The sequence below is a fragment of the Thalassophryne amazonica genome, chromosome 4 (assembly GCF_902500255.1).
Source record: "Thalassophryne amazonica chromosome 4, fThaAma1.1, whole genome shotgun sequence".
NCBI classification, from domain to species: Eukaryota; Metazoa; Chordata; class Actinopteri; order Batrachoidiformes; family Batrachoididae; genus Thalassophryne; species Thalassophryne amazonica.
This window is the reverse complement of record NC_047106.1, coordinates 23,622,164-23,648,933: the sequence shown is the minus strand read 5'-3', so window position 1 is coordinate 23,648,933 and position 26,770 is coordinate 23,622,164. Positions and strand designations below refer to the sequence as shown.

Genomic DNA, 26,770 nt, shown 5'->3' with positions numbered 1-26,770 from the left:
AACCAGTCAGCCTGGCTCATCTGCTCTCAGGTGTTAAATACCACATGCATGGATCAAAGAATCAGATCTGAGAGCCGCATTAAGTAAGGAGTGGGCTCCTTCTGTCTGAGGCTACAGGGAATTAGTATGACAACCTATCCACGAAGTCTGCTGTTTGTTTGAAAATGAGGTCATCTATGGATATCAGAGCCAGAATGTTGACCATGGTTCTCTTTATGTTCAAGAGTGCATCGGATCCTCTCTAAGATATGTAGCATAGCGCAAGTTCTACCAGGAAGACTCAGATTTCAAGCTTTCATTGAGATTTACCTTTCATCAGTAACAGTCGTATCTCTAATTAGAAGCAGCTGGTGCACAGGTTAGTCATCAACCTCAACCAATAGGACATATCAAAGCCATTTAAAGATGTCAATCTTGACTCACCTCTCTGCTGATTGCAGTTGCTGACTGGGACTCTGCCTCGTCTGCTCCACTGCCACAGGTTGGTCCCTGTTGCTGGCCAGGACAGCGCCCTCCTCCACCCTGCCACTGTCAGTTGGTCCCTATCTGTTTGCTCATCAACGTGGCTGACACTGGTTGTCCCTGTGTGATGTCCAGATTGCTGGCCAAGTGACCAGGCCCACAACTTCCTCTGCCCCACCACCACCAGTTGGTCCCTGTCTGATGCTAGGTGTGGGCTCCGTCCCTGCTACTGTCTGACAGCAGGATTCGAGTTTGATGTACCCTGACACTGTCAGGAGCAGGGACCGGCCCCAAAAACGTTTCATTTGTAAATATAAATGTATATGGAATAAATGTTTAATTGCCCCGTGACCTTGATCCTGGATAAGCAGTTGAAGATGAGTGAGTGTTTGTTTCTCTTGTCTCCTGAGTCTGAATGATAGAACTGGCTCATCTTGGAGGATGTCAAATTGATGAAATTCCACATTGGAGAGAAGCTTATTGGCCACTACACACATCATCTGACAGTAGTGGGCACAGCTAACCAAAAAATTTGCTTCAATAACCGCTAATCCACTAACTGAAAAGTTAACTTTTATAACGCTAACCGAAAAATCGCTAACTTCATAACTTTAGTATTGAGTTTAAGTACCGCCAAGGCAACAAACAACAAGCCAGAGCTTCTGTATTTATGAACCCAGCCCACTGCTGTAAGGAAGTGGTCATTTACTTTCCACATGCAACAACACAGACGTGTGGCAGGAGACATGAAAAGCGGGGCACTTTTCACTCATGGTTTCATTCATAAACAAAATAAATTCCAGGCAGTTTATCAAAATTAACGGCAACTCGTCATTTTACAAAGTGAAAATATCACACATATCTTTTAAAGTATTGCACTAATTCTGAAGGTTAGAGCGTTAACAGACACACATGCCAAAAGGCATTATGGGAAATGAGTCCCCTCTGAATCACTGGTTGGTTGGTTTATTTATTTGTAAAAAACCAACACACATTACTGTAGCGTGTGTGTTGGTTTTACAAATAAATGTATATTTGTAAATATGTAATTTTTTCATTTGTAAAAAAAGCATTTGCAAAACTGAAAATACTGTCTGTGAAGTGTGATTCAGTGCAATGAATAGCGACCAATGATCACACGTTGGTCGCTATTCATTCTCCCATGCAGTAGATGCCAGTGTTCTATGCATTTTGAAGGGGGTGGGGGAGTAACTGAGAGAGAGACTCATTTCCCATAGATGTCTTTGGTAATGAAACATTTAAAGAAAAGGATTGAAAAAGTGGAGGATTTCAGCATGAATTGATTAAATGATTGGCAGTAGGTCAGTGATTGATTGCATGTGAACAGCTGAGGAGAGTGATGAGTTCATGAAAGTAGGAAGCACATGGGTGAAAATGTAAAACTGACATCAAAGAAAAGCCCCCACAGTCCTCTTTAACTGAAGGTCCAATGCAAAATTCCAGTCCACACCTGTCCAAAAATACACTTTTGTGCATGTTTTTCACCTAATCCAGATTAGTATCTAGAGCTGGACCAAAATATACATATAACTAATCCAGGGATCCTGAACACTCATCTTTGATCCCGATTGGACCTCCTGTGTTTGTGATTGATGACGTGTGATCCAGATCTTTCTTCCTGATCACTGAACTATGTTCCTGACCCTTGTCTCCCAATTGCTGACCTTTGATCCATATTACGGTACTGACTTTTAATCTTCTTTGCTGTTCTTTGAGCTGTTGCTTTGTTCCAGACCCACTCCAACATTTACTGGTTTCTTCCTTGACCAATGCCCCACCCCTCCAGTTTCACTGACGTTTAATTGCATAATTCCACAAACAAGCAAGCAGCTAAAAACATACCAATGGCAATTTAAGAGTTGAGTCTGAGAGGTGTTAGTCATTCTGCTTGTTCATTCGATGACGCCGCTCTGTCTTTCTCTGAGGTGCGGTCGTCGAACTGTCTCACAGATGGTTGCGGAGGAGTGTCTGGGACTGCAGGTTGGCCAATCCTGCACATAAAAGATCTTCACTATCCGGTGTCGTGGTCTGAGTTTGCGCCGGTCTCATTTTACCAAGCGCTATGCGAAAATCAATTTTTTTTTCGCGGGTCAACTTCCGGGAGGTCTAGATTTACCATTTCTTGCAGCGATCTTCAACCGAGCAGATGTATTTGAAATAACTGCATTTTCCACATACTTTTGATTCAGAAAACTTGAGTGGGACATAAATTCAGACTTGCAGGCTGGAAATTTCAGACTAGCTAGGTAACTAGTAACCAGAATTATAATGGTTAAATCAATAAGCATCAATAGAAAGTGACAGGTTTTACTTGTGGTTCCAATTAAAAAAATTATATAATATATTTGCTTGGCAAATTTGGACCAGGGTCAATAACACACAAGTCTCAATATACCAAGATGGTAAAATCAGACTGGTGGTAAGTTCAGGACTGTGGCTGCTACAGTCTAATTTTACCTGGTAAATTCAGACTGGTGGTTAATCTCAGACCGTGACACCGGGAAGATTCTGAATGACAGCTGCTGAAGACTATAATCAGACTTTTTTTCCTGTTCTTGTTTCTATCTCTGAAATTCCATGTACTTTGTTTATTTGATCGGGAGGTTGTTTTTTCTTCTTCTTCTTTTGTAGTTCTGCCTACATGCTTGCGCAGGGGTGAGAGTAGGTTAGACCTTAGACTTGTGAAAGGCCTTGGGATGACTCATGTTGTGATTTGGTGCAATATAAACAAACTAGTGCGTTGCCCATGGGGATCCACGGCTCTAGATTGGGTAGTGTTTGTAAAATAGGTAGCTGACATTTTTCAAGGGTGGTAATAAATTATGCAAAGATTCTATTATGATTTGGAATGGTGTGTGAATCCAGAATGTAATTATCAACATCCATTGTTCACTGTTGTTACATATTTTCATATATTAGTCTTATCAACTTTCCGTTTTCGCGGCATTCATCCTTGACCCAAAATACAGAAGCATACAAAACGGCAAATGTCAGCTCGCTCCAGTTTCTCTGTAATTGAAGCCATACACATGCACACACGCACACATACGTGTACACAGAGGCCACTTGGCTTTTAATATATAGATTTAATTGAATTAGTAAAACTGCGACACAAACCCATTACTAGCCAATCAATTCACAGGGAAGGTATTGCCAGTGAACTGATGGAAAATCATGAAATGATTTGGGTGTCTTCCTCTCCCTTTTGTTTGTAAAAATAAAGACGTTTGTTGTGGATGATCCGAGCAGTCCGTCAGATGAAATATCTACCCAGTGTGGAAAAGCCTTCATTTGTCATGTACAAAAAATACAACAAAATTCATTCATTGTGCATTTATCCCATCCAGATTAATCAACTCCAGCCTGAAACATGTTGCCTTGTTAAAGAGCAGTGACAGGAGCATGAACCTAATACATAATATAATAAAGGGTTTTGTTTTGTTTGTTTTTTAAATGATGGAAAGAAACAGACGTACTTGGGAAAAGGAAACCCACACGGAGAAGAGAAGAACATGCACACAAAGGAATCGAATCCCAGGCCATCTTACTGTGAGGCAAAAGCACTGAGACAGAAAAAAGAACCAGGTCTAGCCCTGGATCTAGCTAATTTGGGGGATGAGGACAGACAGGAGTATTCATGGACAGTAATGTTTGCAGATGACGTTGTGATCTGCAGTGAGAGAAAGACAGCATGACCCTGGAAAATGGACATACACTCTGGAGAGAAGGGAATGAAAGTCAGTTGGAGCAAGCCTGAGTGCATGTGTATGGATAAGGGGAAACCCAGTAGAATAGTGCAGTTGCAATGAGTAGAGGTGGTGAAAGTAGATGAGTTTAAATACTTGGAGTCAACTGTCCAAAGTAGAGTGTCGTAGAGAAGTGAAGAAGAGGGTGCAGGCATGGTGGAGAAAGGTGGCAGTAGTAATTGTAATTGAAGGATATCTGCAAGAGTGAAGGGGAAAGTTTAGAAGACTGCAGTGAGGACCATCTGTGTTTTGTTCGCCTTACAGATGGTGGCTTGTAACAAAAAGACAGGAGACAGAGCTGAAGATGCTGGGGATTATCCTTGGAAAAACAGGATGGACAAATTAGGAATGAACATATCAGATGGACAGCTCAGGTGGGACAGTTTGTAGACAAAGACAGAGAGGTGAGATTTGAGATGGTTTGGACATGTACAGAGGAGGGAGCCAGGGTATACAGGGAGAAGGATGCTGAGGATGGAGCCACCAGCAGGAGGAGAAGAGACGAGGCCAAAGAGGAGGTTTATGGATGTGCTGAGGGAGGACATGCAGGTGGTGGTGTGACAGAGGAAGAATTAAGAGGACAGGGTGAGAGATGGAAACGAATGATCTGCTGTGGTGACTCCTAATGAGACCAGCCAAAAGAAGAAGACCAAACCATGGTGACACTTCAACAAGTGTGAACATTACAAATCCAAAGTACAAAACGCCAGAATCTTTCATATCTCAAAACAATCAATTCAAGAAGGCGGAGCAACCATGACCTGTCTAAACTCTTCCTGTAAGCTGTTTCCAGTTCCAGAACCTACCTACTGGACTGTCGATAACCAAAGGGTTGGTAGGTTCAATCCCCAATCACAGCTGAGCGTTGAATGACCTTAAGAAAAACATTGAACCCTTATGCTGCTTGACCTTGGGGGACTTTGCCTCTACCGACTTCAAAAGATCTTCAGAAAGTTCTCCACTCATTTTCTCCCCGCCCACATTCCTGCAGACAAACACAAGTGATGACAGTCAGTCAAAAATGACAGGAGCAGAGGAGTCGGGGGCCCACGTCCTCCAAACCCTCACTGGATCATTACTGCCCACATCTTTACTCTTTCACATTTGCATGTGCTCAGGTATTTCCCTCGGGAACGTGACTCCAATCTGGGTTGGAAAATCAGCCATCAAAGTCGCTGACAAACCAGAGAGCCGCCATGACTTCTACAAATCACCATCATGAGCCACACCTTTACTTTGCTGAGGTCCACGCTGAAGATGAGACAAAGACGAGGCTATTCTGCATCCTCGATCACAGCGTGCCAGCGCGCACGCACCCACTTATACAGTACATACGGCTTTGCACGTACAATGGCATTTTCTCCCCAACAACTGCTCTTGTTTAGTATGCGCTTCCTTTGGTCTTGAGGAGGAATGATCCTCACTCTAATGAACTGGGGCCTGCCACTTGAATGTAAAACAGGATTTAACCGTCTTCAATGTCAGAGCCCCTCCCTGGGGCTGCTCCAGACTGCACACAAATTCATGGAGATGCATACACACAGACACACAAGCAAACCACCAGTGTATACACATGCATGCATGCACATGCACACAACACACACACACACACACACATGCATCTAGTCCGTGGTACGTGCACACACCTGTGCGCTACAAGTATGCCTTTGTCTTTAATTTCTAAGCCATTTATGGCAAAGTGTTTGCTGAATCCTGCATCACTTGATGACAGCGGCGCTGTCGCTGCTTCACACAGATGACTTTTTATTAACGATCAATAGCGTTTCACTGTGTCGCGCCGACTCCAGGGACGTGCAAGACCGCACACCTGCTCTGTTGATGATGCATCACAAGTTGCAATGACAGGAGGCAAGTGTCTCTTTTAACATTTATTACGCAACCTTAAATCTGTCGGAGGGCTGCAAGTGATGACTGTGTTCATTAGGCTCGATTTTTCTTTTTTTTCCTCACAATTTTGATTGTTTTTGTCAAAAACCTTTTTGGATAAAATCCCAACATCTTCTGGATTGTTTTTGGGGCGACCTTAAATGACTTGGTGCCATATAAATAAACTGAACTGTTTAATATAGTTTTTGATTAAATGTTCAGTCTGAATCATGAAACAGAACTAAAGTCAATTATTTCAAATTACTAATCACTGGAACAGAATTAAACACTCTGAGAAATGAAATGCTGTATTTAGTTAACCTAGTTATGTCAACCACACTTACAAAACCCAGCTGTTAAAAGGGAAAAGCACATTGTAACAAACAGTTACAATTAATTGTATGTTTCCCATTTAAACATCCAAGTCTGTGGGTCTGGTAGACGAAGTAAATATAGCATTTTTTAGAAAATGTTTAGAGTGAATTTCCGGTGATTAAAAACAGAAATAATAACAAATCCTCATTAGTTTATTTTCATAATCAACCTGTCACTTTCTCATCACAATGAAACAAAACAGACCATTGCAAATGACCAAATACTCAATGCAATATCTTCAAAAAGATTTTCACCAAGAGTCAAAAATATTTAATTTACAGTAATATAAAGCACCATGCAAACGTTTTAGGAATTTCAGAATAATAAAAATGTAGTTTTATTTATTCTTTTAAACTCAGGAAACATCAGCAGGAAATGAAATTGGAAATGTCCAAACTTAGCAAGTTACAAACCTTATTTTATTTATTTAATAGGTATATTGCTCTGCACATAACACAGGAGTTTATCATAATTAGTGGTTAATAAAATGATTGTCAAAACTTAGGTACAACCCCATAAACCATGAAAATGATCACAAAAAAGGTCATTTCATCACTGAAAAAGTGATGTATTTCAAAAGCAGAAATCTACACAGATTTTGCTTGTCTATATTTATTTATACATTTTAGATATGTAGCAGATTTTCATTCTTTTTGTAGGTTTTAGGCATTTTAACTGCACCTACAACTTTTGCACAGTTCTGTAACACAGCAAAAAGAAACAAATCATCATATTTAAAAAGCTGGAACATGAGATGTTTGATGTTTTTGCTACAAAAATTATTTTATACAATCCATTTTTTAAGCAGATCATTTTTTTCAGATCATCTAATTGATGAATTATAATTTCACCACTAATCAGACTAGACTAGAGAAGCTGATACCAATGAAAGTTTATCATTTTCTTTGAAAAATTACATGGACTGTGATTTACTGCTTGCTGTGCAGCAGCTGAATTAGTGTCAGTCAGACGTGCGTCTCTTAAATGCCTGAAAATGATGCATTGTGAAGGAGGCAAATGTCGCCAGCACATAATAAATCCAACAAATCATCTGCATGCTAATGCGCGTGTGCAAATTTCTCATCCTAAAATATGAATCCCACCTAAAAACACAAATAAATAAATAAAAAGAAAAAGCAATCTTAAATTTATGCACTGGAGCATGAAAAAGAAGAAAGAAGAAAAGGTGGCATTGTGCTCCTCTATTGGAATATTTTATTGTTATGGTCATCTGTATCACTGTTTCTCTTTTTTACATTTGTTCATTTAATTCGATGAGCGGGTGGAATATTCACAAAGATGATAACGTTAAATTCACAGTGACGGGCAAAGAGTTAGACATTTAACTGGACAACAAAGTAAAATAAAGACACGCACGCACACACACACACACGCACGCACACACACTTTACTTTTAAACACCCGTGGATGTGTTTGCTCACACGTATGCAACAGTTACAGTGTGGGTGTGTAGTGCACATCTGATCAATTAGAAATGTTTTATCTTTTTTTTTTTTTCCTGTTAAACATCAGATATTCCCACAAAAACAAAACCCTCACATCAGACGGTTGTGTACAATCTCAGTGTGGAAGAAACAAAAAGACAAAATGGCAGTATTCACTTTAAAGACCACTTCTTTTTTTCTTCTTTTTTTTGACAAATCTTGTGCATCTTTTTTACGGTTCATACAATCCAGCATGTTGTAAATCAGCATTAGGAAAGAGATTTTTTTTCTGCAAATATATCACAGATTACTATTATTGCAAGCATTAATTTGCATTTTTATAATAACTTTTGCCAATGTTTTACATTATTAAATCAGATCACATATTTAATCTAATTTTGCAATTAAATTTGTTTTGCACTGCATTCCAAGCAGTAACTAAATAGTTATTACACTTTTTTAAAGCATATAAAATGTTTTAGATTTTGTCCTGAGATGACATCTGGTCAGTAAGTGTACAACAGAAATTTAAAGTGTCTTATAGTTTAACGTTAATTTTACTTATCTGTTGCGGTCATCGCCTGTTGTGTGACACATCAAACTTTTTCAAAGCGTTTTAACCGCCCTGTGACCAGTTTTTGCATTGTTTCCTGTTTTACAGCGTCACACAGAGCGCGCTCAAGTGATGAAGTGCTTTGAGTTCACGCAAGAACAATTTTCAATAAGTGCTCCAGTAAGTACCCAACGAGGTTTAAATGATAATAATCTCCCAACACCGCTGTCCTCCCAAAAAACATTTGCAGAATTTTTTTTAGAGATAAAAAAGACATTAGGATGATATTTCCATCCAATAAAACAATGTTATATAGTCTATGTCAAAATAATACTTTAAAACCTTCCATTTGCATTATCTGGCAACATGTTTGATGAGAGAACATAGAATATTAATAAAAAAAATAATATGGCTTTCATACACAAACACAGCGTCATACAGAATATACTATAATTAATACTCGTGAGTTTTCAACAATTAAAGGAAAGAATTTGTACTGTCTGCACTGCATTTTCTATCTTTTATGATCATGGAATGTCTGGGACTTCTTATTTATTCCTATTTTTGTCCCCAGTCGTGTGCTTTATTTCCGGTGGACTGATGTCATGTTTTCACTTTTATTTTTAAGTCAATCTCATGACTCATGGTACAAAAACAGCAGACGGCTGCCTCCATCCATTTAAAGTCTTACCTTGATGCCAGTGTGAGAGACAATTTGTGTAATACTGCAATAATAAAAATTTATATTCCAAACGTTCCATCTCTTTCTTTGTGTTGGTGTTAATGCGGTTAATCAGGATGGAAGCTGAGGATATTTATGGTTTTGTCTCTATATACAATATGGCTTCTCTTTGCAGAAGAGACACAGAAATAAACACAGTCATTGAGACAAAGACACAGAGTTCATTATTGTTGCAGAGACGGACGCTCACTGGGGACGACCAGTCCAAAGTTTCCATGTCGCCTTTTTCCTCTGAGTCACTGTCACTTTTCAATCCCCCGTAGCTGCGACTTGTCAAATACTTTCGATCACAGTTATTCAGCTCATTGTCCAATTAGTAATGTCCTCAGAGGCTAAATGTCCTGCCAGGTCTGTCCTTCCTGCCCTTTTCAACATCTTTCTGTTCTGTCACGCTGCTGCGGCATTCATTTTTACCTTTACCGATCTGGTCACACTTGGAATTCAGTAACATGAATTTCACAGATAGCTCTGGAAGCTCGTCAATGTCTTGACGTGTTGTCATCTTTGAGCCATGTTGTGTTTGGAGATTAACATTATTTAGTAAAAATCATGAAGAGGAGAAGAGTCAAATATTCAACTATTATGAGCCAAAAACATTATTTAGTGATAAATGAGGTTCATCAGCTTGTTTTCAAGGTGGCCGCATGCTAGCTAGACAGATGACTCGGCATTAAGCCACTGCAGCAACTAAGTTAGCCTAGCTAGCTAGCCCCCTCAATTAGCATTCGGACAGAGTTTTAATTTGAGGAGAATGTATTTAGTATGATCCACCTTCTCTAACACTTCACTGAAAATTATATTAATGTGGTTCGGAGTGCTTTATTCTCCAGTAGAGCAGGATTTTATAAAACTGTATTATAGAAATTTTACACTGTTAGCTAATATGATAGCCAACTCCATTTTGGCTTCCCTTGGCCAAAACAGTGACTGAGCCTCAGCACAAAATTGCTGCTGCTAAACACGAAACAATAGGAAGCTTAAACGACGACGGGTTTAAAGGTCCGCTGTGATGATCGTAGACTGCTGTAAGGGTGCAGGTGAGGACTTTAAGTAGACACGACTATTATCTAAGGTGAATAGTGTGAGCTAACTTTAGAGCTGTGGTTCCCAAAGTGTGGGGCATGGCCAGGCAAATGAATTTGGTTTGCTGCAAACAGTTTGTTACTGTAGGATTTTTATGTATGCCTCGGCTGCCATTGCTTTTTATGACACACTAAGTAACCGGGGCAGTTAAAATATTTATTCCTATTTAGTTAAAAAAAAAAAATTATATATTAAAAAACTAATATTTTTATAGTTATGTAGTTTTGTATGCGTTTTGAACAGCGTTTAGGCTGGAAACCAGCTGTATGTGGCAACACTGATGCTGATGATGCTTGCACACAACCAGCAGAATATGGACAAGATTGGGAGAAAAATAAATTAAGATCCTCAATGGATGTTGCTTTTAAAAATTCCACTGTAAAAATGGTTTGTCACTTTGTATATTTTGTTTTGCTCAATAAGAAGTTGTAGTTTTGTATAAATTACAATGTTTAAAATTTCAGTGCAGTTTTTGAAGCAAAACTCTGTGTGTGTGTGTGTGTGTGTGTGTGTGTGTGGTGTGTGTGTGTGTGGGGGGGGGGGGTAAAATATTCTTATATACACTATAAAAGGGGGGTCCTGCAGAAAGAGTTTGGGAACCACTGCTGTAGAGTAAGATGTGCTATACTGTGCCACTTAATTTATTTTAGTTACATATTAATTTATTTATTTGACTGTGTTGGCAGTCATGGCTGATGTAACACACCTGATTTAGCTATAAAGAGGAAAGTAAAAAAATCAAAACAACAGAATCACAAAATCATTGAAGGTACTTGTCCTTGTCCAGTATCAAACTGTTTTAAATAGGGGCTGAATGATGTAGGGTAAATATCAAATTGTGATTTTTCTGACAGATATGGCAATTGTGATGTGATTTGAAATATAATTTTTGAAAGTAAAGCTTCAGTTCAGTATTTCACCATGTACAACCCCTGCCAAAAATAATGAATCACCGGCCTCGGAGGATGTTCATTCAGTTGTTTAATTTTGTAGAAAAAAAGCAGATCACAGACATGACACAAAACTAAAGTCATTTCAAATGGCAACTTTCTGGCTTTAAGAAACACTGTAAGAAATCAAGAAAAAAAGATTGTGGCAGTCAGTAACGGTTACTTTATTAGACCAAGCAGAGGAAAAAAATATGGAATCACTCAATTCTGAGGAAAAAATTATGGAATCACCCTGTAAATTTTCATCCCCAAAACTAACACCTGCATCATATCAGATCTGCTCGTTAGTCTGCATCTAAAAAGGAGTGAACACACCTTGGAGAGCTGTTGCACCAAGTGGACTGACATGAATCATGGCTCCAACACGAGAGAAACAAAGAAACAAGAAACAATTGAAACAAAGGAGAGGATTATCAAACTCTCAAAAGAGAGTAAATCATCATGCAATGTTGCAAAAGATGTTGGTTGTTCACAGTCAGCTGTGTCTAAACTCTGGACCAAATACAAACAACATGGGAAGGTTGTTAAAGGCAAACATACTGGTAGACCAAGGAAGACATCAAAGCGTCAAGACAGAAAACTTAAAGCAATATGTCTCAAAAACCGAAAAATGTACAACAAAACAAATGAGGAATGAATGGGAGGAAACTGGAGTCAACGTCTGTGACCGAACTGTAAGAAACCGCCTAAAGGAAATGGGATTTACATACAGAAAAGCTAAACGAAAGCCATCATTAACACCTTAACAGAAAAAAACAAGGTTACAATGGGCTAAGGAAAAGCAATTGTGGACTGTGGATGACTGGATGAAAGTCATATTCAGTGATGAATCTTGAATCTGCATTGGGCAAGGTGATGATGCTGGAACTTTTGTTTGGTGCCTTTCCAATGAGATTTATAAAGATGACTGCCTGAAGAGAACATGTAAATTTCCACAGTCATTGATGATATGGGGCTGCATGTCAGGTAAAGGCACTGGGGAGATGGCTGTCATTACATCATCAATAAATGCACAAGTTTATGTTGATATTTTGGACAATTGAAAGGATGTTTGGGGATGATGAAATCATTTTTCAAGATGATAATGCATCTTGCCATAGAGCAAAAACTGCAAAAACATTCCTTGCAAAAAGATACATAGGGTCAATGTCATGGCATAGGGTCAATGTCAATGAGCAGATCTGATTTGATGCAGGTGTTAATTTGGGGGATGAAAATTTACAGGGTGATTCCATAATTTCTTCCTCAGAATTGAGTGATTCCATATTTTTTTCCTCTGCTTGGTCTAAAAAAGTAACCGTTACTGCCACAATCTTTTTTTCTTGATTTCTTTTAGTGTTTCTTAAAGCCAGAAAGTTGCCATTTGAAATTACTTTAGTTTTGTGTCATGTCTGTGATCTGCTTTTTTTCTACAAAATTAAACAACTGAATGAACATCCTCTGAGGCCGGTGATTCCATAATTTTTGCCAGGGGTTGTACATGTAAAACATGTTATGGAGCATTACCCCTAAAGAGAACATTAAAATATTACTCACTTATAATAATATTAACCATGTCTGATTGGAGAACATGCCTAGGATGTGACCAGCACAATATTTATGATTGCTGAAGATGATAATCTGTCACGTAGTGATTCATATTTCAAAAGGGCAGTATGGGCTGATGGCCCCTCAGTACCTGAAGTAATGGGAAATTTTCTCCATATGACGGGTCCTTCTCAGATATCAAAGAACCTATGAAAAGTGGAATAAAATAAAATAAACAATTCAAGACTTGTAATTTTTTTAATCTATTTTAAGAGCTACAACCTGAGCCAAATTTATATTAAATATGCAAGTTTAGCATTTTGTTATTTTATATTTCATGTCATTTTTAAAATGGACTGCACCTCTTGCCATTTGTGTTAGATGAAGTCATTGTGCCTATAGCTCGTTGTGTTTTTTGACATCCGTTGAGCGTCATTCAAATTTTTACCAACATTAAGTTGGTCAGATTGGCATCTCATAAAACATCAAAGGATGGCATCTCATAAAACATCACTCTGTACAGATTTTAAACCACTGGCAGCGTCACTATTTGGGGAACATCCCATCTGTGAAATTTTACTAATTCGTTTAAAACATCAAGTATTATAATTAACTTATCGGGAGCATTGTGCTACCGGTGGCAGTAAACTCACATGCAGGGGGAGTCTGAATATAGGAACAGTAGTTCACAAATGTGGATTGGTATGCCTTTAGGTTAATAAAAAATCTATTATTGCATTTAAGAATGTGTTCGGGAGCTTTTCGATGTGGTATGAATCACTGGATTAAACTGTTTATTTCAATGTGAAACCCTACGATGCACCTCGATTACATTATCACCAAACGTCTGTTCAGTATATGCAAACAAATGTTGTAAAACTAACTGCAGCCTTTGGAGTTTGACAAACGCATTACCAAATTGTAATTTTGGTTAACGTTTGATAAAACATTCAGCCCTACTTTTAAACAATTTTTCATTAACGAAAACTCTTAAATCACAAAATCCTATCAAGACGAACAGAGAAATGCTTCCGGTCACTGTCGCAGAGCTTAATCCTGTAAATATTGGTGAAGGGGGTCCACCGTCCCTCCCTGTTGGCCACAACTACGGAAAAATAGTCTGAGTGAATCCTTATTTCAGACAGCATAGTCTGAATGCAAAATAAGAGGAATAATAGTCCAATGAGCACAGCTAAACTGTAAGAATTGAACAAATGTCCACAAAAAGCGACTTCATGATGAGCCACAGTTACTTTGATGGTCTGGAATGCGACATAAATGCAGATGTTTCGCTAAAAATTCCAAGCTGCTGTAGCATAGTCATGACTGGACAAGCAGCCAGTGGATTGTAAGAATGACTGAAAAACATAGGCAAGAAATACTGCTTATCTACTTATATCTACATCTGCTCAGTAGATTTGTATAGTTTTGTCAGTGGTTTATTTATATATGTTGGGTGTCTTTGCGTCTTTTTTCTTCTTAAATGTGTTTGTTTTTCCATAAAGTGAGCAAATCCTAGCCAGTGAATGATTTAAAATCCATTTGCACTCCCTGTCATTTTATATGACTGATAAAAATGTGGGAACACAAAAAGGTCATAAACAACATGAATCAAACCTTTTATGAAATGTCGTTACGTTTACATTATTAAGGTAAATTTTCCTGCAGCGATCTCTTATTGAAGATTTGAAGTCAATTTAGTCACATCCTTTGTGAAGCTTGTATGATTTTTAGGAAACAGCGCCTGAAATTTCATGAATGAAAATCCAAAACAGAGCAGCGTGTTAATAGTAAATGTGTCTGTTATGAAAACATGGCATGAAATCAGCAAAACCCGCCACAGTTTGAGATATCCGGTGCTTACGTCGAAAATGCCCAGATATCAGCAACCCCCCTCCTCCCCACCCCAACTAATTACTGCATTAATTAATCTCACATACATTTCAGCTCCTGCATCCAAACAAATTCACGGCTGGCGGTGCACGAATATGACCTGAAATTACCTCTGAAAATTCAGTGCCAAAATGCAAGTGTGACCAGATCCCACCGTTCTTTTTCTCCTCTCACCTCCCGCCCTCCTTCTAGTCCTCCTCAGAGCCTGCAGCCCCCCTCAGTCCATTCATACAGAAGGGCAGGCCGGAGGAGAACGGGCTGTCAGACGAGGAGAAACCGCTGAAGGGTGGAAGGCCGGCCAGCCGCTGTAGGTGGGGGAAGAAGGCCGGCGGGGGTCCCTTGTGGTGGTCCGAGCGTAGCTGCAGGCCATCGCCGTGTCCCACGCCATGGTGGTGGGAGGGAGGCAGCTCAGGTGGAGCATAGCGGATGGTGCTAGGGGCGTAGAGGCTCTGAGGACCCTGAGGGCCGAGAGCAAGAGGGTGGAAGAGGACCCGCCCGGCTGCACCACCTGCAGCCAGTCTCTGGAGCAGCTCAAAGTCAGGGCCGCTACCTGCACCAGTAACGCCACTGCTCCGGCTGGTCACCCCTGACAAAGGCCTCTCCTCACGGGGCAGCGGGGAGGACACTGACATGGCAGGAGACAGAGCCGGGGACGGAGGACTGAAGAGCCCTTTGGGCGGAGCTTCACTGCTGGATGAAGAGTCTGGGATCGGCGTGGTGGGGCTGTCCCCGTTGAGGCTGCTGGAGGGTGTATGTGAGGATTGGGGCTGTGTGGCGTGGAGGGGCGTGTGCGAGGAGGAGGTCTGTGTGTGTGACCCCCAGCGTCCCCCGGTGGTGAGGGCTTCATGTTCAGTTTTAATGTTGGGGCTGCCGGGCAAGGAAGACGGACTTACGACGCTCTTTAACTGCTGAATCACAGCTCGGCCATTATGCACCCTGCTGCTCCTTTCTCCTCTAGTTGGCGTGTCTCCGCCCCGACTTTGCTTAGTTCCTCCTTCTTCTTGTTTCAGCTTGTCCCCATCTCTCCCCTGGTCCCACTCTGTCTCTTCCTCCTCCTCCCCCTCGCTTTCGCTCGCCTGGTCTGAAGAAGCTGACACGCTCTCCTCAGCATGACGGAGCTCCTCGAGGCGCCGGCGGCTTTCGGGGGGAGCGCCCTCAGGGGCTGACCTCAGCAGGCGCTTCCTCCTGTCATCGGCGCAGATAGCGGCGGCGGCGAATTTCTCTCTGCTTTTGGTGTCGGGCTCACTCTTACTCGCAGAGCTCTTCACTGGCTGCGAGCCTGAGGAGCAGGGGAGATGTTTCTGATTAGAAGATGTGCAGGCACGTGTTACGGCGAGTCAGGGGGCATTATGGGAAAGCTGTGATGTGCGTGGCGTCCTACCTCGGGCCTGCGGGGAGCTGTCGGTGGGGGAGGAACTAACTCGAAGGCGCTCTGCTCTCATGCTCTCTGGGAGCTGCAGGAGATCAAGCGGAGTGTCGGGCAACTCTGTTCGACTAACACATGGATGGATGGACGGATGGATGGATGGATGGACGGGGGAAAAAGAGATGGAGAAAGGTGGACTTATACACAAACAATCAACCACTTAAAGCCACTTAGTCCTGTAAAAATACACTAGTGCAGCAGGTAAGAGTGAACATTTACAAATGAAACAAACACATAATCATCGTAATAAAAGGCTGCAGTCGCCAGAACGTCTCGCTCCCCTCTAACCCCCATCCGACACACACTCATTCCTCCAAAACTGCCGCTGTGCACACATGCACAACAGTGACGGATGCAGGCCCAGCAGCCCACCTATCCACAGATAAGCTCAGACGAGCAGGAGGCTGTTCGTTAATGAGCTCCTGCAATTACAGCACTAATTAACTAAAACACCATTCAGCCCCAAAATTCTGACATCCATTTGTAGTAATTATATAGCTTCTGCCCAATTAGCTTTGAAATTCAGCCTTCTCCTCTTGTTTTAGTCTGGCTGCGCTGTCGCTAGGAACACATTTTTTATAACTCCTCGTGTTTGTGTTCGGTGCACGTGCGTGCTTTTTTTTTTACACCATCGTCTGTAGGTGTGCATACAGGACCAAAGTTGAATCTGTGCAGCTTTTTGCAGACTGAGCATCTAAAATGTGTCTGCTAATTTACAAATTATTAAAAAAAAAATAAATATATATATATATATATATATATATATATAATGTTGTCTGCACACACAGCTAAGCTGAATTATGTAAAAGTGCACGAAAGATTGTAATTAATAAAACATGCAGGTAATGCACAAAGCAGTATGCTGAAAAATGAAAAGTGATTCATTAAAATGACTGATTCAGAAACTTAGATTATTACAAGTCAGCAGTAATTATGACGTTTGTGCCTACAAAAAGTATTCACCCCGCTTGGGTTTTAAGTTTATATATATATATGTAGATAGATAGATAATTATAGGTCACAAATCTTCATCAAGCTTCAAAAAAGCTTTAAGTTTCCTTGCGCCTCCCTCTAAACTTTCTCTCTAAACTCAAACCCAACATTTTTCCTGTTACCAGCTACCAAAGAAACCGAAATTGACAGGTGACAATAAAACAAATAAATAAAATTTTAAAAACTACTTAGAGAGGGGAAAATCTGAAATTAAAATAAAGAATTCCTGATTGTTTGCATAAAAATCTATTCACTTTTTTGTCATGATCTTAATGTTATTATAGCAAACCTTTCATGTGACTACTTTTTTAAAAAAAGTCAGTTTTTGCATACTGCTGGAAAGGGTCTGTTGGAGCAGATCTTGCTCCGTTTCATCAGGTGTGTGTTGAAACCTCCTCTGAACACAGTATGGTGCCTGCATACATAAACATGGGCTGATATCAGCCGTGCTGCACAGACCTCAGGACGTAGTTGACCCAGATGACATTGCGCTCGTGAGGCGCTTTGTGGTTGATGGAGACGGTGGCGGTGGATTGGATCCACAGGTATCCGCCTCTCCTCTGGAGCCAGCGATAGTATCCGGTCACCACCTGGCCCTTCCTCAGCACTGAGAGTCGGGAGGTTGAGGAGCAACAAGAGGAGAGAAAAAAAAGCCTGGAATGAGTTCTACACTTCAGGATGGTGACAGCAGAGGGCGCTTATCACAACAGGATGGAATGAGACTTCAGCAGAGTCCCTGAGCAGGCAAGGTACAACTCACAGTCCTCATGACTCTGTCGGAGGTTTTCCAGGTCCTCCACGTGAATAAAGTGGTAACACGTCCGTCCCACCACCTCTGCGGGGGTCAGATCCATGTACTCGGTGATCCTGTCAGCAAATGCAGTGAAAAGACACATGCAATAACCAGTGGGAGGTCGATCGGCCGATTACTCATGAAACCAGAAACGCAAAAATCACAAATACCTGTTTTCACAATATGTGACCTGGAGGTCCATGTTGACTCGGAAGACAAACATGTGGCTTTCCATGCGGACTTCATTGAGCGTGGAGGGGGGGAGAGTGTGCGCCAGCGCCACCAGACCCATCGGTCGCCGGACTGAGCGGGTGGAGCCTGGAACAAGTGCAGGTCGGCAGCGGATTCGCCCCGTCACATGAATTACCTGACGAGGCCGAGAAGAGGTTACGCACCATTACATACGATCTCACACAGAAGGGAGAAAAAATGAGAATAAATCAGTTAATTTGTATTACACGGCACTAAACACAGGCGAGTCGTATCCATCACCATGCACGAGACATAAACAACTGCTGCAGCGAAATAAAATCACAACCATAAAACACGCCAGAATGACAAACGTGATGAGAGCCTGTCAGAGCAAAGTTACCACCATGAACCTGTGCACATATTTCACTGTGCAAAAACACAAGCCGGTGTTGCTGACCGAACGGTCCCCATAAAAATCAGTCCGCCTGCCTTCATTGCGCATGCGTCATTAGCCGCGGTTCACTGATTAACATCTCGTTTCTGCTTCAAACTGCACTCCAGTCATCATCTATCTCAGCGACAGATATGTGAAGCTTTTTTTCATCATAAAAGACAGACAAAGCGATCACAGTGCTGCGTTCACTGCGCATCTGTCACAGAGTTTCGCCAAGTTTCTGCTTAAAACGGCCTCGTTTCTGCTTAAAATGGACTTTAGAATGATTTAAGAGGTTTTACCTTTATCATCTGATGGTTAATAATCCCATTAATCCATTTGATTGCTTTGAGTGAAGAGACTCTGTCTTAGACGTGCTGCTGAGCTCCGAAATGACACATGCACAGTGAAGGCGGGTGGACCAATTTTTTTGGGGGGGGGGGGGACCGTTCGGTCTGTGACACCAGCAAACAGGGACACATACAAAATACAGAAAATGTTTCATATTGTACCTCAACCAAAATCTATCAGTGTTAAATACAGACCTCTTGCAAAAACCACTCGTACAGACAGATTCCTTCCTAAATGGTGGGTACAAGTGATTTAAGAGATGTTCCTGCATTCACCCATTTTTTGTATTTTAAGTTTTCTTGTAGCTATGATCAAGATCTACGAGTTCTTCAGACTTCTATTAGGAGTCCGCAGTTAGCATGCTCTCATCCAAACCAACGTTTTCAATAACTACTTGAATAGTCCACTATTTTTAAGCAGTTAAAAAGTTGGGACAATATAGAAAATGCAACAAAACCCAGTCAATTTCACTGCATACAGTATGAGCCCATAATATTTCATTTTTTGTGTGGTAAACTTTAGTTTATTTGTTAATATACATCCAAAATAGTTTGGCTGGGAACAATTTATGGGTAATAATGAGGTTAAAAAAAATACGTGATGTCACCAGGGGCCTCATGTACAAAGGGTGCATACGCACAAAAACGTGGCATACGTCAGTCTCCACCCTCACGTTCAGATGTATCAAAAGTGAAATGACCGTGGAAATGTGCAGTGCCTTAGGCAAAAATCCTGGCTGGCATCATCTTTAACAGGGACGTCCATGCATATTTTTTCAACAAGACATTCTGCATACACTACAACAACATTCTGCATACACTACAACAATATGTTGACAGACAAAGAGGGAATGGATACAGAATGTGTGGAGAAATTTGAAAAGAAAACTGCAACAATGACCCCATACTGTTCCACATCTTTAAATGGTTGCAGGATGAACTGGACAAATTAACACTTTATCAAATATCCTTAAGGCCAAGACATGTTTGAAGTGTTGTGAGAAGGAATGGCAACATTACAACATGGTAAATGCTTTAGCGTGCCAACTTTTTTTAGAATGTGTTGCAGGCCTGAAATGCAGTAACAGGGGTATAGCAACAAATGAAAGCAAGCTGACCAGGAAAAAAAGAATTAAATTTGATGGTGAAAATATGTTTTATCCAGGATCCAGAAGACATTTTTTGCAATAAATGGCCTTGGCAGAAGTATACACTCTCTGAGTGACTTCTAGTTTCCCCATTTGTTGGCTTTAGCAGGTCCCTTAAGTCCACTTTTTAACATTGTCTAACTATTACAGAATTGTGTGTTTATCTGACAGAAGGGCACCAGTCCCTGTACTAAAGTTCCTTTTCAAAAACAAACAGTCCCTCATTGGTGGCACCGATCCCAGTGCCCTGATTAAACAGCTGTTACACATATGGGCAGGGCGTGTCGCCTTATTTGATGTTTCTGGAATGTTATTTATGGTAATTCAGTCTTCTTGTGAACATACAGTGATATATATGCACACACATACAGAACTGAGCCAGTTTACGCGTAATTTACGCTGTTATGTGAAATAAGGTGGCACACTGGCACAAGTCCACTGCAGACAAGTTTACAAAAAGACCAGCAACCTGAAGTTTATCACTTCAGATGTTTCTCACCTTATATCCAGAAGACTTAACATGCAGGCCTCTTTTGGTCAGCGTGGACTTCATGCGGATAAAGAATCCACGATCAGGAGGATCATCAGCAGGAGAGTGAGGACTGGACGGAGCTGCTGAGGACAACAGAGGAGGAGCTAAAACATCATGTCACATCCCCGCAGAGTATCTTCAAGATCAAATAATGAGACAATCAGCAGCATGATAGCGTCTGCTAAAGATCATCAAACAAAAAGTTTCATTAAAAAAATGAACACAGTCCATCCTGAAAGCTGGTCGAACAGTTTTTAAAAAAGCTCCAGAACCTTCGGGGGGGAGCAACACAGTAACTACTAGAGCACTGCGCTCGTAAAGCGCCAACCTCCGCCAACGCTAGCTTGCAATTCCACAAACGTTTACCTTGGAAACAATTTCAAGGTCAAAGTCCTGTTCAAAGTGGCTTTTCATAACATAAATTAGATGTGATCAAATGTCAGGAGAATGTATTTAGTTCATGTACTTGAAGTGTTTTTGTGGTGTTGTGAGGTTTCTTTTTCAACCTTTCGTGTCTGAATTCTTTTTCAGATAATTTTCACAGAACATTGGTTATCTCTGCTATGCACAATGTGTTATTGCTTTTTGGCACTTGGTTTCTGACTGATAACTGGAAGACAAACAAACAAGCATAAAATTGGAAACCCAGTCCACTTTTGGTGGTGTAGATAAATCCATAACAGAAATAGAGCACCATGCTTGTCAAGCGCAAACCTCCACCATCACTATTTTCCAATTCCACAAATTTTTACCGTAGAAAAATTTTTCAAAGTCCTGTTGGAAGTGGGTTTTCATAAGCTAAAATATAATACAAAATACAGATCAAAAGGACTTTTCAATGTTGAAAAGAATCAAATATTTGCTAAATCCACAATACAGATTAGATGCGCATCAAACATAGTCTAGTCATTGAGTGCCAGTTTGTACCTGACTGTCACAAATGACAGTGATTGAGGCACTTTTGATTGAGATATAAAGCAAAATGTACATCAAATGGGCTTTTCAATATTAAATGCAAATGTCCACAAAATCCACAATCCAGATCAAACTTTGTCAGGTGGCAGTGAGTTCCAGTCTGCAACTCACTTTCAAATATAAGAGCGATTGGAGCACGTTTGATTAAGATATAATGTAAAATATACATTAAATGGGGTTTTTAATGTTAAATTTAAATGGTCACAAAATCTGTAATCTGGATCAGATCCAGTGTCGCTGATCGAACGGTCCCCCCCTAAAAATTGGTCCGGCCTGCCTTCACTGCGCATGCGTCATTTGGGACCACAGCACCTCATCTGAGACTGAGTCTCCACACCCAAAGTGATCAAAGGGAATAATAGGATTATTAAACACCAGATGACAAAGTAAATCCTCTTAAATCATTCTAAAGTTTTAAGCAGAAAAGAGGCCGTTTTAAGTAGAAACGAGGCGAGAATCGGTGACGCTTTGAAGAGATGGAGGTGCAGTGAATGTAGCAGCTTGTCTGGCTGTGGCACTCTGATCGCTTCCCCCGTCTTTTATTATGAAATAATGCTGAATTTATGTGGAAATGATTGTTGTACAAAAGCTTTAGATATCTGTTGCTGAGATAGATGATGACTGGAGTGCAGTTTGAAGCAGAAACAAGGTGATAATCGGTGAACTGCAGCTACGCATGCACAGTGAAGGCAGCAGGGTGGACTGTTTTTTAGGGGGGACCCTTTGGTCGGCGACACCGGATCAATCTTTGTCAGTCAGGGTACCATACTACATAACACTCTCAAATATGATAGAAATTTTATATTTTTTTTAGTTAAAAAGTTCTGAAAATTAATTTTATGTTAAAGATCGAGATCTTTTTTTTCCAGTTTCCCAAGCTTTTTCTTGACTATGACCTTGAAAATTTAATCACTTCTTGCCTATTAGGATATGAATCTTCGCAAACATGTCATATCGATATATAAAAAATGTGGGCTCCAGGCTGCTCACAAACAAACAAACAAGCACAACATCCTCCAACTTTGTTGGTGAAGGTAACAACAAACTGCATGTTTCATTGTTTAAGTCCATTTATTTTTGTGGCGATGGCACACAATCAGTCATAATATTTAACATTAACACAACAAAAATCTAACACCAACACATAAAAAAAGAAGAACAGAGGATAAACTATTGGAAGGGTACAACATGGTGCTGTGCAAAAACCTTAATACACGCTAAAAATAATATCATAAGGAAAAGATGCAGAAAAATTATGAAACGCTTTTCAATGTCAAACCACTAATCAAATGCTAATCATAATAACTTTTATTTCATCTAAAAACACTACAATACTATACAACATGGACAAAATTTGTTTAAATATTTTATTCATTTATACATATATTTAAGCTTTATAATTTTAAATTGTGTTATTTTCTGACATACTAACAAAGTAAAAACATCAAATAAACACTTATACACCAACATTAGGGTGCTTAATACTTATGCACAGTACTCTGTATATTTCTTCTACAGCTGATACTCTACAAATTCATGACGTTTTATCTGATTATCTAATTTCAAGTTGCCTTCACTAATCTGATCAAAGTTTAAGTTCTTAAACATTCGCTTTTTTTCTAGTCGGGCATCAAGCAGAAAACATAAAAGTTTTGATATTGAAGACTTGAACAAAGTATACAAGACACTTGTAGCATGTTATTTGCAACATTTTAGGCTTTCAAATGGTTTAATTTTAACATAACTTAAAGTCTGCTAAATATCCCACATTCAGAACCACTGACAGCTCACCTTTTCAAAATAACACCGTTTGTGGGAGGATTTAGGGGGCGCTGTTTTATGGGTGAAGGTCTCTGTGACTTACATGTTCCCTCATGCTTAACATCCTCTTTGTAAAACTACTTTAAAAATTTAATCAACACTCTCAAAGCCGGTCCTGAGGATTTCTATTGTGCCGGGGGGGGGGGAGTGGCAAATCACACCGTCTACAAACTGAGTTTCATCCATACCAGGTTCAGGTGTGCCAGCCAGTGAGGAGGTGGAGGCGGAGCTGGAGGCACTCTCGGGTGCCACGTGGCAGCCGGCCTCGGCCCTCAGATGCGGCCTGATTCCCAGCCGCTCGGCCATCTCCACGTGGTCGGCCGGGTGAATGTAGTCAAACACGCTGCTGCCGGTCAGCTCCACCTGAAGAGAAGTCCCAACACAGATCAAATGCACAGGTTTACAACACAAACGCCTACACAAGTACACATACACACACACACACACATGCAAGCTGGCGCTGAGAAAAAAAAATCAATAAACGTTATGACTGGAAAATGAAAGTGCCGCTTTGGGTTACAACTCAACAAGGAGTGTGGAGGTTGTAAGACATTCTGGCACACACGCTCATGTGCACATACATTTAAGTCCAGTCTCACAGGGCCGCGCGAGAACAACATTACACAAATAAAAGCAGGGGAGATAAAAATCAATTGTATTTGCTGATTAAAAACAGGTGAAGTATCTCCAAAGGTCACATTACTATTCGTCTTATTTCTCTTCCACCTCTCCCCCAACCCCACCTCAGCTCTTTCATTCAGTTCCAGCCAGCACTCCGTCCCAGCAGGCGTAAATAGCAACGCTATGGCGCTATATGATCCCATCATCATAATGCATCACAGTCGCATCTCTAATCATTTAAAGGTAATAATGGCGCCGTTCTCGCGTGGCATCCATAAAAGTTGCACAATCGGAGCAGGTGCGATTCCATCTGATGCTGAATGAACGTGCGCGTGAGCGTGCGCACAGGAAGCCGAGAGCGCAGCAGCATTGCTTGCACACATGAACGTGGCCTCTATTACATCTGTGCATGTGTGTGCCAATATCATTCCATCTGATAAAGCCATGGCTGCAGCAGCCGCACACCCTTGTCTGTAGGACACAGCCATTTATTACCGGATTAGAGCCATTTACTGCAGGCTTTATGGGAGCTTCAGCAGGCCCTCAAGGACATCACAGCCGGGGAGAGAGAGAGAGAGAGACGAGAACAAGGACTGAGGGAGCGGATGAATGAGAGGATGATGAGTGAACAGAGAGGGGTAAAGATGGAGGTGTTTCCAAAACTCCACTGAGTGACAGAATACAGCTTTAAACGCTTAAGGGATGCACTTTTTCAAAAAAAACTTGTATTTATTTTTTGCAATATTTTTTTTTTACTTGTAAAAAACCCATTATTAAATCGTGCACTTGACAGGCACCATATGGAACAATCCTGAAGAAATGTGACACCACCAGACTTTAAATTATGTGCAAATGGCTGCTGCAGAGACAAAGCTGTGGCTGTTACCTATTTTGGACTTTTAATGTTTTAATGCCCACTTTGAATCAAATAATAAATACCGGGCAGAGACATAATGAAACGTGGAGAGCCTCAAACTGTGATAACATTGGGGGGGGGGGGGGGGATTTGATCCAGTTTTCATGTTGTATTATCTGCAAATCGCACAGGTTGATGTCACAATATCATTCAAAATAATAATAATAATTAATGACAGAATAGAGCGTTGGTGATTTTTTTAATTATTATTATTTTCACCAAAAGCACAGGCTGCAAAATTCTTAAAGTCAAATAAATGTTTAAAGAAATGTTCTAACTTTATTTTGCAGTGATGATTTTTGTTGGTCTTAAATAACACACTGGGGAAAATATATTCTGTGAACCAATAATAAATTTCACCCAAATCTTTACATACTTGGGTGTGAGAATTAAAAAAATATATTAGCTATTTATTTATATTAGGTAGTTATTAAGAAGGATAATAACATTTTGCTGATGTTCCATGTGTAGGATTTATGTGGGGAAAAAATGAGTGCACATTGTGACCAAACAAAGTGATTATCGATCTTTATGATGTGATAAAGCATGAAAAGATCAAAGGGAAACTACTCTTGCCTAGTTATAGAAAGAGATGAAGTATTTTTGAGGCTATTCTGAAAAAACACCAAATTTAATCAAGAGTTCAGCTCATCTCCACATGAAATTTGGCAATAATCTCTGGCAGTAATCTCAAACACAGACATGGGGATTACATAACCTCCACTCGCTCAATCATGAGCTACATCCTCCTAAATATGTCTTAATGGTTTTTTTTCATTGCTTTAACACTCGGAGATAGGTTTTCCTTTTATTGCTAACATTCCTGCCATATGATGTCACAAAGACCTGACAGAAGAAAAAACTCTCAAATTATTCTCTGATTGCTCTCAAAGTGACCAGCTGTTATTAGCTCAGATGAGGCGTCCACTCTAAGTGTCCATGTAGTTTTATTTAGCAACTCAGATTTTAATGAGCTTATCTGTGCACGGTGAAAAAAGTTACACATGCCTAAACCTTTGGGAAAAATAATGAAAACATATTTATTAAATATAAAAGAAAACAAAATAGTTTTGTTGAAATCTAAATTAAAACTGGGTTGTATTTAATCCAGTTTTTTACAATCAAATCCCAGGTCATTGATCACCTGCAATTGTTTTAATGTACTTATGCACTTGTCAGCACACCTACAAAAAGAAACCAAGCTGCTTCTTTTTTTAAGGCTTGCAACATCGTCATAATTGATTAGTTTTATAAATGGTATCGAAAACAAAACCCACATCGGAATCTTATTTGATTTTTAAGACCACATACCTAAAACTTTTGCACACCACTGCGTGCAGATCAATGACTGAAGGGCATGCATGCAGTATGATGGACTGATGAGTGCCGCTCTAGTTGCACTTGTTTCCACCGCATTCTATGAATGCTCATTAACTTCCAACAATCGGTTAGATGAACCTCCAAAACCAGACAGACAGCATCATCCCACTTCTCCTCCTCACGCAGGAGCATAAATACGAGGTGTTTGATATACTCACTGAATTAATGTTTAAACATCAAACTTTTACACCTGTCCGTCTTTCCGTCTGTCCTTCTGTCTGAGTTTTCTGGCCTGTGTAGGAATTGGGATTCTCCTGTAAAAAGAATTGCTGTAGTTTTAAACAAGGACTAAGTTTACCTCTGCTCAGTACCCTGGAGCAGCCATCTGAAAGAGACACAATCCCTCGGCCCTGTGGTATTGGAAAACAAGGCGGAGAGACAAACAGGTCCTTATGGGCTTTACTGGGCTTAAGACCAATCCGAATAATATCACTCCATCACAAGCAGGGGCGAGCAGGAGGAGAGAGAGGGGAAAAAAAGAGATCAGACAGAAATGAGAAGATGAG

General features: G+C 40.4%; 1 protein-coding gene across 2 annotated transcripts in view; it reads right to left on the bottom strand.

The window, feature by feature from the left end:
* Nucleotides 1-14,730: 14,730 nt before the first annotated feature.
* The window catches only part of npas1 (neuronal PAS domain protein 1), a 120,251-nt gene continuing 108,211 nt past the window's right edge, over nt 14,731-26,770 (bottom strand). The window contains exons 6-12 of one of the 2 annotated variants that reach the window (XM_034169250.1): nt 23,536-23,710; nt 20,519-20,634; nt 18,067-18,263; nt 17,864-17,970; nt 17,563-17,710; nt 16,066-16,178; nt 14,731-15,963 (exon numbers count right to left, since the gene is read on the bottom strand). In XM_034169250.1, the coding sequence (XP_034025141.1) occupies nt 14,873-15,963; nt 16,066-16,178; nt 17,563-17,710; nt 17,864-17,970; nt 18,067-18,263; nt 20,519-20,634; nt 23,536-23,710 (1,947 nt within the window). In that variant the 3' untranslated portion in view covers nt 14,731-14,872. The remainder of the gene's footprint in view (nt 15,964-16,065; nt 16,179-17,562; nt 17,711-17,863; nt 17,971-18,066; nt 18,264-20,518; nt 20,635-23,535; nt 23,711-26,770) is intronic. The other variant, XM_034169251.1, reaches the window with a different exon arrangement.